The 16,429-nt window shown below is 38.4% G+C and overlaps 1 protein-coding gene across 3 annotated transcripts in view; it reads right to left on the reverse strand.

Moving 5' to 3' along the window:
• ARHGAP10 (Rho GTPase activating protein 10) overlaps nucleotides 1-16,429 on the reverse strand; it is a 325,239-nt gene that overhangs the window by 25,136 nt on the left and 283,674 nt on the right. For all 3 annotated transcript variants that reach the window (XM_086704136.1, XM_086704135.1, XM_086704137.1), the window contains one exon: nucleotides 4,036-4,195. In XM_086704136.1, the coding sequence (XP_086560262.1) occupies nucleotides 4,036-4,195 (160 nt within the window). The remainder of the gene's footprint in view (nucleotides 1-4,035; nucleotides 4,196-16,429) is intronic.

Consider the following 16,429-nt stretch of genomic DNA (forward strand, 5'->3'; position numbering starts at 1 on the left):
TGAACCATACCTTGGGATACCAACATTCCCAGCTACAAAAAACTATTCTATGATGCCGCCATCTTGAAGGTGGGAAAGTGCGGGCACAAAAGGAGTTTGTTCCTTTTCATTTGAAATCTTGGGGGAAGCAGATAGCAATGGCTGCTATTTCTTACAAGAGAATTTCTTTTGGGGCTGGGAACCTAAAAGGATTACTTGTCAAGAACCTGTTCCATCATTTACAATGGAAGAAAATCTGTTTAGAGAAAACTACTTTATTGGAAAAAAAAAAAAAAAAATGACTTCGGAACATCTGAAATACCTTGACCTATGATGTAATGTCCCCCAAGGAGACTGAGCTAGCAATTCTTCACTGGCAATGAAGTCACCCATCACCTTACTGAGTGTACAGGTAAGTAATAGCTCCAGATTGATTGACTGCAATGAATAATACCCACAAGTCATAAACATCAGCAGAAACCCAAGAAATCCAATTCTGCTGTATTGTTTTCTACCTGTCAGAGGCTACTGCTGTATTTACACACTGCCCCGATCAGAATCTCTGCTGCTGTAGCTTTCCCTCTGCAAATGTGCTTTCCGGTGGCTAGGGTCATGGCATTTCTTTCCAGCCGAGCTACCGGGGTCCTATGTGATCCATATACAGTTGTCGATTTTTCAGAACATGAGATTAGGCAAGTGTATGTTTTGTAATATAGAATCACTACCCTGGATTAAAACCAGGCAGTCCAGGCATTGCCTCCTTTTTTAAAGCCCTCGGTAGAGGTTTAATGACCCCACAGCAATTTTAGTTTCATTAAAAGGAGTCTTAATCAGTATTTACTCAGAGCCTATTCTATTCAATACTGTATAGTTTGTGTGCAGAGATCATGGATTGGAAAAAAAAAAAAAAAAAAAAGAAACAAAAACACCACACAATGAGAAACAAATTTACAAATGGTAAGGAAACAAAGAAAAATGCTCTAAAGAGAAAATGGTGAGATTAATTCTGTGAAATTCCTGGAGGAAGAGCTGTTAATCTCTACAAGGAAGAAGGAAGATGGAGCAGAAATGAAACACAGTTACTTTACATTCAGTGATATACAGAAAGAAAGATTTCCAAAAGGAGACCATTTTTATAAATGCATAATGTTCTATTTCTTACTTTAATAACTACGTTAAGATCACTAAAAAGTTCGAAGAGTATAAAACTCAATTTCTATCATCAATAATTTTTATAATCTATCTTGGAATGAGGGAAAGATAGTACTGTGGACTGAATGTTTGTGTCTTTCCAAAATTCGTATGTTAAAATCCTACCTCCTCACATGTGATGCTATTAGGAAGTGGGGTCTTTGGAAAGTAAGTAGAATTCAGTGATGTACTGAGAGTAGAATCCTCATGAATGGAATTAGTGTCCTTATAAGAAGAGTCACAAAGCCAGCAAGCACTCCACAAACTGGAAGCAGGCTGTCACCAGAACCCAGCCATGCAGACACCTTGATCTTGGAAATCTAACTTTTAGAACTGTGGGAAATAAATTTCTGTCATTAAGCAGAAGTAAATAAATAAGCTCTCACAGTATTTTTGTTATTATAGCCTGCACCAACTAAAATACATAAATGGGCAGGCAGGCAGAGACACTGTTGTGAGTATATAGATACGCATACACATACACATATACCACTTAAATATCAACTAACACTAAAAGGTAAATATTACCTAATACTAGAAGGCAGTATTTTCCCAATGTCCATTATTGGGTATAGACAGAGAAAGATATTTAGAATCTTCCTGTAGACTACAGAGCTAGAGAAAGCTTCTTTAGAGTGGAAACTAAATTAGACCCTAAAGATAAGTCAGATTGCCTTGAGCAAAGAAGGGGGGAGATATTTCAGGCAAAGAGAATGAAAGTATGGGGGAGCCACAGAGGGGGACCTGAAGACAGGAACACACCATCCCAGACGACGTAAAAGAAAATAAAGTGAAGAAGAGGTATCACTTATCCTGATTGCACTCCTCAGGGAAGCTGTTTACAACCACACATGCCTGGAACCAGGGGGACATTTGTCTGTTTCACCTGGCATTCTGCTAGAAATGCATGCTCAGAGATTGGCCCTCAAACCTCAGGGTCACTCTGGGAAGGGGCCGGCAGTGGGGGCTTCACAAGCCCCCCAGGTGATCCTGATGTGTGCTCAAGCTTGAGATGCATTCCTTGCTTCATGATCAATCTGGACTGAAATATGCTTAGAAGAAAATCCCTCAAAAGACACACAAGGAACACTCTATATAATTCAGAGAAATATACATACATTTTATCCACTACACAGAAAGAACCAAATTCTTGAAGTAGGAGGAAGTCCAAATTATAACACAAATCTTTCCAGACTTGTTTCAGCTACTTATTTTCTCCCCTGCTTTTTTGGCCTCTCAGTGTCGGAGTGCTTTCCATGACATTTTAAAATTTGTATGAATAGGAAGCTGGGGAATTCACTCCTCATTTGATTTATGACCAAAAATATCAAGCTCTTCATGTTTCGGGCATGAACGTGCTATGAATTGAGCATTGGCTATATCATGGCTTATAATGTCACTTTCCCACAGAACCACTCCGGAAGAAGTAGGACTAACTAAACTATTCTCCACTATGATACACACTTACTGAAAGAAATAACTAGAAATCTGGTTTTTGCTTAAACACATGCACATGCACCCACACGCACCCATGCAAATTCTACCCCCAGAGTGCCCAGGATTAGATTCTAGGTTCCTATGTAACCACTTTCACTGGTGCTTGGAGCACTAAAGTGAAAAGAGTATTTTTATTCTGGAAAAAAAAAATAGTAAAAATGACAAGCATGTTCGAGTACTTTGCAATTTAAGTCCACAATACACAGTCTTCGGCATTTAAATATATATGTGTTACAATCTTGGGGTGGGGGGGATAAATCTCATCTGGAGAATGCTTCCATATTTTGAGTTCCACATGGACTTTCAGTTACATTTTCAAAGTCTTTAGGTCACCCCAAAATTTTAGCATACCAAATGTCTCCCAGCCTTTTAATACTTAATAAGTTCATAATGATTTCATGTGAATCCAGCAGTAACTATAAAAAGCCGAGTAATGTGAGGAACACTTTCCAATTCCATTTAAAGTCCCAAGAATGCCTAGCTAGGGTCAGATGACATCATTATCTCTGACTTATTTTAGGCAACTTTGATTTAAAAAAAAAAAAAAAAAATGTTTTTTAACTTTGAAGACAAGACGCCCAAATACTCTCAAGGCTGAATTGTAAAATGTATTTTCGGATGTAATGTGATTGACTAATCAAGTAATGGCATGTAATTATTAGTGGGATTCTTTTTTTGTTTTTGTTCTCTGAGCATTTGTTTGTAATTTGACACTCTTTTGATGTCCCATCCCACCACCAATCCGCATTTATTCCACAGCTTGGTCAACGCAGAAAGACAAACCATGTAGTCAAACCAGGACCATGGTATTGTTTGTTTTGGTATATTTGTCCTAATATACCTGAGCTGATCTGCACACGCCTGGCACTAAGCCAAACTGAGATGACAAAATCAGATATTTCATTCACCAGTTGTCAAGTATGCAGCATGTTATGGAGAAAACAGAGAACACTGGCATAAAGCTCTTGAAAATTCAAACAACTAAAATATCATTCTACTGACAGTTTCAAGAGTCTATTGATCACAATGCACACACTATCCTAGGTCTAAAAGTTTACGCTGCTGGTGAGAGGACATCCCGAGTATCTGAGCAGGACAATAACAAATTTCCTCTGTGTAAGCCAAAACTGCCACAAATTAAACTCAAAACAGATCTGAAACAGCTCCTATCCACTTTTCCACATGGGGAACTCAGAGAAGCTGTCAAGAAAGGCCTTTTTCATGTGTCCTGCTTCCTCAGGTGGTCCCACTGATTAGAGAACAAAGGTCCTCAGACCCAACACTTCAGTACCGATGCAGCACATAAACTTCAAAATGAAGGTCCCAGTCCTCCTTCCCTCAGCACCAAAGAGACACACAGCTACTTACACAGGGGATGCCCAGTCCCCAAAGCTGCCCCCATCTGTGAGAAGGTGGTTTTTGTCTGGTCCAGGAGGCCCGTGGACAGCTGCAGTCGTGGGAGATGGGGAGGAAAGTGAATCTAGATTACTGGTAGGAGTGTCCTCCTTAGGAAGGTTAGGACTGTCACCTAGGGAAGAAAAAAAAAAAATAACATGAACTTCCAAACAAATACACAGAAGATTGAAAAAAAACAAACCACTCCATTAATAATTATATGGCATCATTTGATTATACAATCAAATTAAATCCAAAATTATATTTATAATTTACCCTGAGATTATTCAGGGGTCCTATCTTTAAATTTTTTGTTTTTGCTTTTAACCAAAAATGCTTAAACTAAATCATGATAATACATAGAGAAGGGTGTTTCCCCCACAAGAAAATACAATAAAATCAGTTCCAATGAAAGATGAAAACCTCAGTTGTGGCCACAATGACTTCCTAATGTCTAAGGAACACAGTTGTAAATCAAGGATAACCTCAGGAACAATTCAGAGCAGTACACCAGCCCCAAAGTGGCCAACCTCTCACTTTCCAGTCACCTGAAGCCTCTTTAAGACACTGCTAGTCACCACTTAGTGCATAATAAATTAAACAACTCTAAAGGGACCTTGTCTTCTGAGCTGGTGTCTTAGATTACAACCTAATAGTTCAATTTATTAAAATCCCAGACATAGAGAAACTTCCATCTCCCTGTGAAGATTAGGGAGGATGTTATATAAGAATCAGGCCTCTGCAGTGACTGCAGGGATGACTTTAAACCAAAACTAAAAAGCATTTTTTAAATGGATTGCATGATTTATTCATTCACAGAGGACCATTTTATGAAATACATTTAGTATCGTTTGCACACATTATAGGCTGGGGTGGAAAAATGGAGAAGATGAAAAAGAGCTCACATCAGCAGCTGTTTTCCTCAACTGGTCTTCTTACTTTCACGGCACTCCCATCTACCATAACGTACCTGAACAGCACCTATCAGAGCCTGGACCCGTCGGCCACATTCACAGTCCCCATTAAATATTAACTGCTCCAGGCTGCCTTGCAGAGGCAGAAATATTCTACTAAGAGGCACTGATTTTGCCTTGATTTTATAGATGATGGGTCACAATAGTTGATCAACAACTATCAAGCAGATGATACACAACCTGGAGGGCCAAAACCCAGCCACGGTCCTAGAAGGAAAGCCTGCGTGAACGCCAGGAACAGCAAGGATCTTGCTCTCAGAAAACCATCTTAGATTTCAATCCTACTCATAATGAAGTACAAGAGAAATTCTGGCCTCTGATTAAGCTAGATCCCAAGATGCTAACCTTGAAAATTGATTGTAAGAGATAATTCTTATTTAACTCTGACCCAGCTTACAACTCAGGCGAAGAGAGAGAATCTTAGAAATGGAGAGCTAGAAAAGTTGAATTCAGGAAAGTAGGAGTTACAGATGGCAGTGATGGCTGGAAAAAGGAATTCTTTATGGGGGCAGTTAGGAGGGAATGCCAGGATTATCATGGGCAGAAGATTCTGGTAGAGGAGAGTTTTCTGAGCTTTTTCTTTCCTAAGTGTGTCGTCGAGAAAGGTGCGTTGAAACAAGAGATAAATGCAAGCTCTGGCGGCAGGTCTCCTCCTTGGTCTAAGTGTCCCTGTGAAGCCGTGCTCAGTGCCCATTCACAAACGCGGAACGTAGAAGGCTGGAGGATTCCTCTTTGAGTGAAGTCACTTTTTCCACAGCCCTTCACCACAAAAGTGTCTAGCTAATTGGAGTAACTCAGCCCCACATACGTGGGCCAGTTTTCAGGCAAATAAACCATAACCCGCTGATAGACCACCAGGATTTCCTTCTGATTTATTTTCATTCTGGGACACAGTCCACTTTGAAACTAAAGCTACTTCTCTTTCTATGTCTGCATAGTTCAGATCCATCCAGTTCTGTTCTGCAAATATGCCCAAGAATAAGGGGCTGGAGCTCCAGCTTCCCTGGGAACTCCTGAACATGTACCTGTACGACAGCTGCCAATTCAAGGCTTGGCTAGAAGTAGCAAAATAGGATCAGTTCTGAAGCAGAACAGGATAACCTCAGCAGTGAGTCAGACGCAAGCAGCTTCCTGGCTTCAGGAGGCTGGATCCTGGCCCTCTGCTCTCTGGGCCTCATGCCCTGTCTCTAGGGCACCGCATGACATAGCAAAAGCAGCAGCAAATGAGAGTCTGGGGCCAGTTATTCCCTGATTCATTCCTACAAGGAGAAACATTTCAATGAGAAGCAACTTTGGGGAAATGGAAAGCAAGGGTCTAGTGTTACTTTCAAAAGATGCCTGAAATGTTTTTACAACCAGATACACTAACTCATCTACATTGCTTCAAATTCTTTTCCCAAGCAGACTGACACAGCACCAACGGTCATTCAACATATTAAATCACATTCTATTAAGAGAATTTCTTTCTCCCTTCCTGCCAAACAGTAGCAATCTGAACCCTCAAGTGAAAAGAATATTGGTAGAAGGGAATATGTTTACACAAACTGATCAAATGAAGAGATACCTCACCCTACTTTCTGTGCACACAGAATTCCTTTCTCCTCCACTGTTCCGGAATGAGCTTATCTACTGGAGAATCACTGCATTTGAGGAAAAAGGCACATAAGCATTAAATACTTACAACCATTTCTGAAGCCTTAGTTCCCCCAAATCAAACTATGACTTTTTAACTAGTATGAATATAATAAAACTTATTCCAAAAACAAAACAAAAAAAACTCTCCGTTCAATGATTTCTGGAATAAAGGTTTTGAATCCTATGAAACTAATTTGTACTTGAGAATTAAGGTTGGATACTCTCATTGTTTCTCGCCTTCCATTTCTTTGGAGTGTCACACACCTGTTCCCTTAGGTGTTACCCTTTAACAGGCACCTACAGGCAGACAAATCACCTGTGAGTAACAAGACTGTTCCGGTAAGTGAGCAGAAATGGTGCTGAAGGGCTTGTGTTATGAACAGACTCCGAGATAAGAAACTCACCAGAAATAGAACTACCACCACCTAGAAGAGAAAATGACTTCTTCACAGCATCCAGCTTAATTGTCACCTTCTCCACAAAGCACTTGCCAACTGCCTTTTCTGCCTCTTCTCTCCTCTCTCACAACTATCAGCAGCAACCAAGTTGGCATTCACTAATGCCACGACCTGGTTTTAATTCCCCATTTCCATTATGCATGTTTTGAGGGTGGAGACTAAGGCCTCAGTCTTGGTAATCCTTAGAGAACATAATGCAGGGCCAGGCAAACCAGAAATCTTCAGGAAATACTGTGGATTCACTGCCATGTGGAATATTATGAATACGGAAAGCCAGTGCCTCTAGGAATTGAAGAGGAGAAAACCAAATCTGCAAACCTCAAAGCATTGTTAAAAAAATCAGCACAAAGCTTCCAATTATCATCTTCTCCCCTTTCAAGCCACAGATATCTTTCACCCTCTTTATTCAATCAACAAGCATTTACTAGGCTTCTACTTATATACAAGGCACACCACAGATGCTTAGTTATAAAGGTGAAGAATCAGGGATGCCTGATTTGCAGCAACGCGGATGGAACTGGAGGGTATTATGCTGAGTGAAATATGTGAGTCAGAGAAGGACAGATATCATATGTTTTCACTCATATGTGGATCTTGAGAAACTTATAGAAGACCATGGGGGAAGGGAAGGGGAAAAAACAGTTACAAGCAGAGAGGGAGGGAGGCAAACCATAAGAGAATCTCAAATACAGAGAACAAACTGAGGGTGGATGGGGGGTGGTGAGGGAGAAGGGAAAATGAGTGATAGGCATTGAGGATGAGCACTGGGTGTTGTAGGTAAGCAATGAACCCCAGGAATCTACCCCAAAATCCAAGAGCACACTTTACACATTGTATATTAGCCAATTTGACAATAAATTATATTTTAAAAATAATAATAAAATAAAATAAAATAAAATAAAATAAAATAAAATAAAATAAATAAAATAAAATGTGAAGAATTAGTCCTTAAACCAAAGGTGCTCACAGTACAGTGCAGAAGACAGTCAGGTAAAGACAAACACAACAGGAGGTGGTGTCGGTCGTATTATGATTGTATCAAGGAGCTTTGAGACCCAGAAAAAGAAGTTTCCAAACCTGCCAATGGTAGAGGGAGAAAGGCAACAGGAAAAGGAAGAAATTATTGCCAAGAGACAATATTAAGAAAATATTAAGAGAAAATATTAAGGTTGAAAGCATAGAAACAAGAGAGAATGTGGCAGTTTCCAGAGCCACAGGTAGCTGGATTTGGCTGGAGAATAAGATCAAAGGCAGAAAATGAGAGTACGAAGTGGGGTGTTATATATAACCTTAGGGTATCTGACTTTGTTCCATAGTCATTGGGAAGTTACTGCAGGAATGAAGCAGGGAAGTGACATGATTCAGAGAACGGACTCAAGAGATATTCAGTACTGGGGCACTTGGGTGGCTCAGTCGGTTAAGCCTCCAACCCTTGATTTCAGCTTATGTCATGATCTCATGGTTCATACGATTGAGCCCCATGTCAGCTCTGCAGTGACAGCATGGAACCTGCTTGGGATTCTCTCTCTTCCTCTCTCTCTACTCCTCCCCCACTCACACACAAGTGCACATGCACATGCTCTCTGTCTCTCCCTCTCTCAGTATAAATATTAAAGAGAGATATTCAGTAGTACAGTCACTAGAACTCTGTGAATAAAGGTGAAGGGTGAGAGAGGAGCCTAAGATGACTCTCAAGTTCTTGACTTAGGCAACTAGATGAATGGTAGAATTATTACCTGAAATAGGGAATAAAAAGCAAGGAGGGAATTGGGTGTGAGAGATCATAAAACTAGTTGCAGACATCTTGGGCTGGGCTGGAGGTGTCAATAAAAAAATCCAGGTGAAAATAGCCAGAGAAGAGTTGGTTATACACTCCAGAGCTCAGAAAAGAGGTCTGCGACAGTTACTGTTGGAGTGTGTGGGTGTGTGTGTGGGGGTGTGTGGGTGTGCGCGCGCACGCGCGTGTGTTCTGAGTGTCATGGAGGTAGAACTGAAGTCATGGTATTGGAAGAGGACAAAGGAAAGCTGCAGAAAAGTAAGAGAACCTTGGAGGAACCTCAGCTGTAACGATCAGGCTTCTCCTTAAAGCAAGATTACTGGTGGTGGTGGTGGTGGTGGTCATGATTGTTGCTGTGATTATTAAGATAAATACAGAGAAGTGTTACTTTGCAAATATTTAGGATTCCCTCACAGACATATGTTTTCATTAAAATTGGGCAAAATAGCATGTAAGAGGACATACCTTTCATGATAGACATTTCACTATTAGTCTGATTTTTTTTTTAATGACCCTGAGTACATGAACAAGGGTTTTACTTTCATGATAGACTAAAACTTCAAAGACTGGCAGAAAATTAGAGCTAGAGGAGGAAACAAGAACTTGATAGTTCTACCATATCTAACAACATAAGAGGACGCTCATCTCCTTAATTTTAATAGATGGGTAAGCTTTTACTTTAGTGGTTGAACTTCCTTGTTCTGACGATGACAAATGATTCTCTCCATTCATCTCTGGCCATTTCACTTAATTAGAACTGCTTCTGTATTGTTGGAGGGAAAAAGGCTTTGAGTTTTCCCTTCCATTTCATTTCCCTTTCATTTCTTTTTTGTCTTCCTCTCAAACGGATTTTGTAACTGTTAAGAAGTCAGGGATAGTTCCCTTTGAATCTCTTACCTGCTGTTTTCCACTTAGCCTAAAATGTTTGCATACATTATGAAACCACAGAAACTTTGTTATTCCTCAGAAATGGATTGTCTCCCTAGTAGCAAGAATATTCCACGTTTTTCTTGCTTAAACATCCTGGTTTATGTATTCGCAGATAAGAAAGAAAAGGAAAGGGGGACCGAAAAGAGGAAAGAAAAAAGCATAGAAAGAAAAGATCCAGTATCCTAACCGAACTTGAACTTAACTCCAGCAAGCCTCACAGTTGTGCTTCTGGGTTACCTGCCACCACCACAGCTACACAGGTACACAAATATGCCACCTGTCAGTCAGGATAGTCACAGGTGCTTCTAAGTCTCAAACAGTTCATCACTAGGATCAAAGAAACATTTACTGAGAATAAAGTAACTATACTTTTAACACCACAGTAATGCTTCTACAATGAAGGTCAGTCAGGAAATTTCCAGGTAAGAAGACAATGAAATTTTAAGTAGAACCCACCCGTCCCTCCCACATACACTGCTACCACCACCACCAAAATGATAAAATAACATTTTAAAAATATCTAAATAAAAAGATATACCTGCATTCAAAAATATGTTAAACCTATCTATGAAACAGAATGGAAACAGAGCTTCAGAGGTCAGTGGGAGCATAAGCCAAAGGATTACTGACTCCAGGACCTACTGACACCAGCAGAACCAGACAGACATTTAAATCCTGTGGTGTCCTAAGTACAACACACCTACGATACACCAGGCATGGGGCTGGAACCAGGTTCTCCATGTGGAACTGGGGGTTAGGAGATGTTCTCCAAACTATACGGAAACAAATAATCTATGACCAAGTTACCCACTCAGCAGGGAAACTAGATTTGACATGCCTACCCCTCCCAAATCCAGGATGTGATTTATGAGCAGGGATAATAAGACCTGGTTCTGAACCAAAGCACTTAGGTTGAGGCAAGAGCCAGAAAGGGAGTAGGAAAAAAAGGAGCAGAAAGAAGGAGGTTCCAACTCATCACAGCCACGAGTACACACACAAAATCCTCATTCACAATGGACTTATACAATTTCTAGAATGCAAAGAAAACTAAGATAGCAAACTCAACAAATAAAAAAATTCAGATATTTAGAGATCTGTAATATAGAAAAGAAGTGAAATTGCCAACACCCTGGTCGCAAAAGAAGAAATAAATCGAGATTTAAAGAAATAACCACTGGGGCGCCTGGGTGGCGCAGTCGGTTAAGCGTCCGACTTCAGCCAGGTCACGATCTCGCGGTCCGTGAGTTCGAGCCCCGCGTCAGGCTCTGGGCTGATGGCTCAGAACCTGGAGCCTGTTTCCGATTCTGTGTCTCCCTCTCTCTCTGCCCCTCCCTTGTTCATGCTCTGTCTCTCTCTGTCCCAAAAATAAATAAACGTTGAAAAAAAAAATTAAAAAAAAAAAAAAATTCTGTTTCAAAAAAAAAAAAAAAAAAAAAAAAAAGAAATAACCACTAATTCCTCAAAATTAAAGGATCTTCAGAGACCTCAATTCAAAAAATTCAGAGTGCCAAACAGGGGAATAAAGAAAATATTGCACAATGGAAAGACATGCCATGCTCATGGATTGGAAGAACAAATACTGTTAAAATGTCTAAAAGCAATCTACACATTCAATGCAATTCCTATCAAAATACCAACAGCATTTTTCACAGAGCTAGACAAAACAATCCTAAAATTTGTATGGAACCACAAAAGACCCCAAATAGCTAAAGCAATATTGAAAAAGCAAAGCAAAGCTGGAGGCATCACTATTCTAGACTTCAAGTTATATTACAAAGCTGTGACAATAAAAAAATATGGTACTGGCACAGAAACAGGTACATAGACCAATGGAACAATATAGAAAACCCAGAAATAAACCCACAATTATGCATTCAATTAATCTTTTTTTTTAACATTAATTTTTGTGAGAGAGAGAGAAAAAGAGAGAGAGTGTGCACACGCGAGTAGGTAAGGGGCAGAGAGAAGAAAGAGACACAGATTCCAAAGCAGGCTCCAGACTCTGAGCTGTCAGCACAGAAACTGATGTGGGCTTGAACCCACGAACCGAGAGATCATGACCTGAGCCGAAGTCAGACGCTTAACTGACTGAGCCACCCAGGTGCCCCGGTCAATTAATCTTTGACAAAGCAGTGAAGAATAGCCAATATGCAAAAGACAGTCTTTTCAGCAAATGGTGCAGGGAAAACTGGACAATAACATGCAAAAGAAAGAAACTGGACCACTTTCTTACATCACACACAAAAATAAATTCAAAATTCATTAAAGGCCTAAACATAAAACATAAAACATAAAAATCCTGGAAGAAACCATAGGCAATAACTTCTGTGACATTGGCCAAAGCAACTTTTTTCTAGATAGGTCTCCTGAGGGAAGGGAAACAAAAGCAAAGATAAACTATTGGGAGTACACCAAAATATAAAACTTCTGCACAGCAAAGGAAACAATCAAGAAAACTAAAAGGCAACCTACAGAATGGGAGATTATTTGCAAATCATATATCTAATATATATAGAATATATAAAGAATTTATAAAACTCAATACCCAAAAAAACAAATAATCCAATTAAAATATGAGAAAACATGAAACATTTCTCCAAAGAAGACATCCAGATAGCCAACAGACACATGAAAAGATGCTCATCATCACTTACCATTAAGAAAATGAAAATCAAAACCACGATGAAATACCTCACACCTGTCAGAATGGCTAAAATCAACACCACAATAAAACAACATGTGTTGGCAAGAATGTGGAGAAAGGGGAACATTCCTGCACTGTTGGTAGGAATGCAAACTGGTGTAGCTACTGTGGAAAACAGTATAGAGGTTCCACAAAAAGTGAAAATCGAACTACCCTACAATCTAGCAATCACTACTGGGTATTTACCCTATGAATACAAAAACACTAATTCAAAGGGAGACATGCACTCCTATGTTTATAGCAGTATTATTTATAATAACCAAGATATGGAAGCAGTCCAAGTGTTCATTGATTCAGGAATGGATAAAGAAGACATATATCTATAACTATAGATACCTATATATTTATATAGGTATATTTATATATATTTATATATATTTACATATGTTTTATATATATTTATATATATATATATCTGAATATATATGTATATATCTGAATATATATATACATAAAATGGAATATTATTTAGCCCCAAAAAGAGTAAAATCTTGTCATTTCCAACAACATGGACACAGCTAGAGAATATAATGCTAAGCAAAGTAAATAAGTCAGGGAAAGACAAATACCGTATGATTTCACTTTTATGTGGAATTTAACAAACAAAACAAATGAGCAAAGAGATAAAAAAGGGGGAGAGAGACAAACCAAGAAAACACTCTTAACCTTAGCAAACAAACTGAAGTTGGAGAGGGGGTTGGGGGATGGATTAAATAGGTGATGAGCATAGGGTGTCGTATGGAAGTGTTGAATCACTATATTGTACACGTGAAACTAATATAACACTATATGTTAACTGGAATTAAAATTAAAACTTAATAAAACATTTCACATAAGATACATTTTTGCAAAACTTAAGAGTATCAAATACAAAGAAAAAACAAAAAAAGCATCCTGATAGAGCAGATTATACAAAAAACAAACCAGATTGACATCAGAGTTCTCAACAGCAACTCTGAATGCACAATAATGAAGTAATATATTTTTTCATGTTTATTTATTTATTTAGAGAAGGAGAGAGAGACAGAGAGAGAATGAGCAGGGGAAGGACAGAGAGTGTCTCAATCAGGCTCTATGCTGCCAGCGAAGAGGCTGACATGGGACTCACACCCACAAACCATGAGATCATGACCTCAGCCGAAACTAAGAGCTGGACCCTTAACCAAGTGAGCCACCCAGGAACCCCATGAAGTAATATTTTTAAACCATTAAAGAATTTTGAGCAAGTAATTATATATTCAAAATGCCAAACAGCCATTCAAATGTGAGGCCACAATAAACATATTATTATACATAAAAACACCCAAGGTTTATCACACAAAGAACTACACTGATAACATTCTTAAAGAAAATACTAAAGTGTTTAAATCAAAGAAGTAATGTGAAATGTTCAACAAACTTGATAATGCTATTGTTAACTTTTTAAAACTCTAGGACAAAAGAAAAGTTAAAAACATAATGAAAATGATCCAGAACAAAAATTCTGGAAAATACCACGTGGTGGGGGGAATGTAGCCCAGAGCAGAAGAGAGTGCATTAAATTACTTGTCTTATTAGGGGTAGAGAGAGCAACACATATAATTAAGTATAAGAAACCAAGAGATAAATGAGATAAGTCCCAAAATAAGAGCAATCACCTTAGCAACAAAAACAGAATATTGGAAACAGAAGAACATTTGTGTGTTTTTTGGGAGGAAAAAGAAAGAAAAGGCATATCAAAGTTTATTAAATAAAAATTATAAAATAATAGAAATCCTAACACAGTGGTAAATACAGTAACAGAACTGGATTAAAATTAACAGTTAAAAGACAGTGACTTTCAGGGGCACCTGGGTGGCTCAGTTGGTTAAGCACCCGACTCTTGATTTTGGCTCAGGTCAGGATCTCGCGGTTTTTGAGTCCGAGGCCCTCTGCTGACAGTGCAGAGCCTGCTTGCAATTCTGTCCCTCCCCCTCCCCCGTGTGTGTGTGTGTGTGTGTGTGTGTGTGTGTGTGTGTGCGCGCGCACGAGCGCTCTCTCTCAAATAAACAAACTTAAAAAAAAAGAAAAAGACAGTGACTTTCCAAATATATTTTTTTATCCAACAATATGTTGACTACCAAAAAAACATGCTTAAAACAAAAGGTTGAAAGTAAAAAGTATTAACATGTGCTAGGCAAATATTAAGACAATGATCTTAAATTACATGAGAGACAGAGTCATGGTAAAGGGACAAGATGATCCAACAAGAAAATAAGCACCTAATGATATAAGCCTTAAGCAACAAGTAGAACTGTAAGGAAAAACAGAAAAAGCAACAATTGTTATTGGAGACGTTAACACACTCCTCTCAGGTCTACTATCATCAGGCAGGCCAACAACAAAAACAAAACAGAGTCAACATTACAAAGGTGATCTGTTACACACACACACACACACACACACACACACACACACACACACACACTTCGCAATAAGCAGAGGATACATATTCTTTAAGAACACATATAATAACAACAACAAAGCAGGAATAGACCCATAAATACAACTGATGGTTGCCAGGGGAATGAGGTAAGAGGATGGGCAAAATGGGTGAAAGGGAATAGGAGGTTCTGGCTTCTGGTTACAGAATGAGTAAGTCATGGGGATGAAAGGTACACAGCATAAGAAATACAATCAGTGGTATTACAATAGTGATGTAATGGGACAGATGGTAGCAACACTACTGATGAACACAGCATAATATGTAGACCTGTGGAATTACTAAGTTCTATACCTAAACTAATGTAACATCGTGTATCAATGATACTTCAATAAAAAAAAAACACATAGAATATTTTTGAAGGAAGATTAAAGTCTTAAATATCAAAGATTGAATATTATATATACTGTCTTCTCAGATCAAAATTGCAAACTATTTATAACTTCATAGACAAAAGGACAGATTTTAAAATTTCCATATGTGGGAAAACTAAATATGGTTAAAAAAGAAAATCCTAATGGAAATTTTGGAAAATTTAGAATTCAATGATAATAAAAACATTTCGTATCAAAATTTGTGAAACATGGCAAAATAATATCAATGAGAACTTTATAGCTCTAAAATGTTTACTGGGAAACAAAAAAGGTTCACAATACTTTTATGCCGATTTTAAATAGACATTTTTCCAAAATAGTGATAGTCAACAGTCATGACTGTTTAAACGGTCAAACTAAATTTAGTTTGGGTAAACTCTCAATAAAACTAAAATTTACCGAAATATATTTGTTGTATTTTCTTTATTATACTGCACTGATTCAACAAGGCTCACTTATATATTATAATTAATGTAAACAAGGTATACCAAAAAGTAAAAAGCTAATATTCTTAACTATTATTGTCATTAGTTATTGGCATTAAGACTTTCTGGGGGTAAAAAAATCTCCAAAGTCACAGTGGAAATCAATGAGAAAATGTGACTAGACAAATAAAAACTCATCCTAAGTACAGAGAAATAAGACTCATGACTAAACATGATCTATTACACTTTTGAGGGTGACTTTAATCAAAATTAGGTGGACTCTTTCAGCAGAAGGGGGTGAACAAAGCTGCTGTAGTTAATATCCTTCTCTTGGGCCTGGATCCATTTTCTTGTCATTCTTTATTTTCTATCTTTTAAAATAGGGCTGCCCAGTAATAAATAACCAGTATGGTCTTGCTTAGAGTATTCTGACATCTTTTCCCAATTGGTGTCTCTTCTCTAATGACACTGTACCCAAGGAAGACTTAAGAACCAAACATGCAGGCTTTATGACCGACGCTGAGGAGGGCTGAGCAGGTGGGAAAGAGAGAAAAGATATCCTCAAGAATAAACACCTGTCACAGATGCAGACAGACAACAGCTTTGGGAACTAAGCTGTTGGGACAAGG

Source organism: Puma concolor, chromosome B1 (assembly GCF_028749965.1).
Source record: "Puma concolor isolate L17-30 chromosome B1, mPumCon1.1.hap2, whole genome shotgun sequence".
Lineage (NCBI taxonomy): Eukaryota > Metazoa > Chordata > Mammalia > Carnivora > Felidae > Puma > Puma concolor.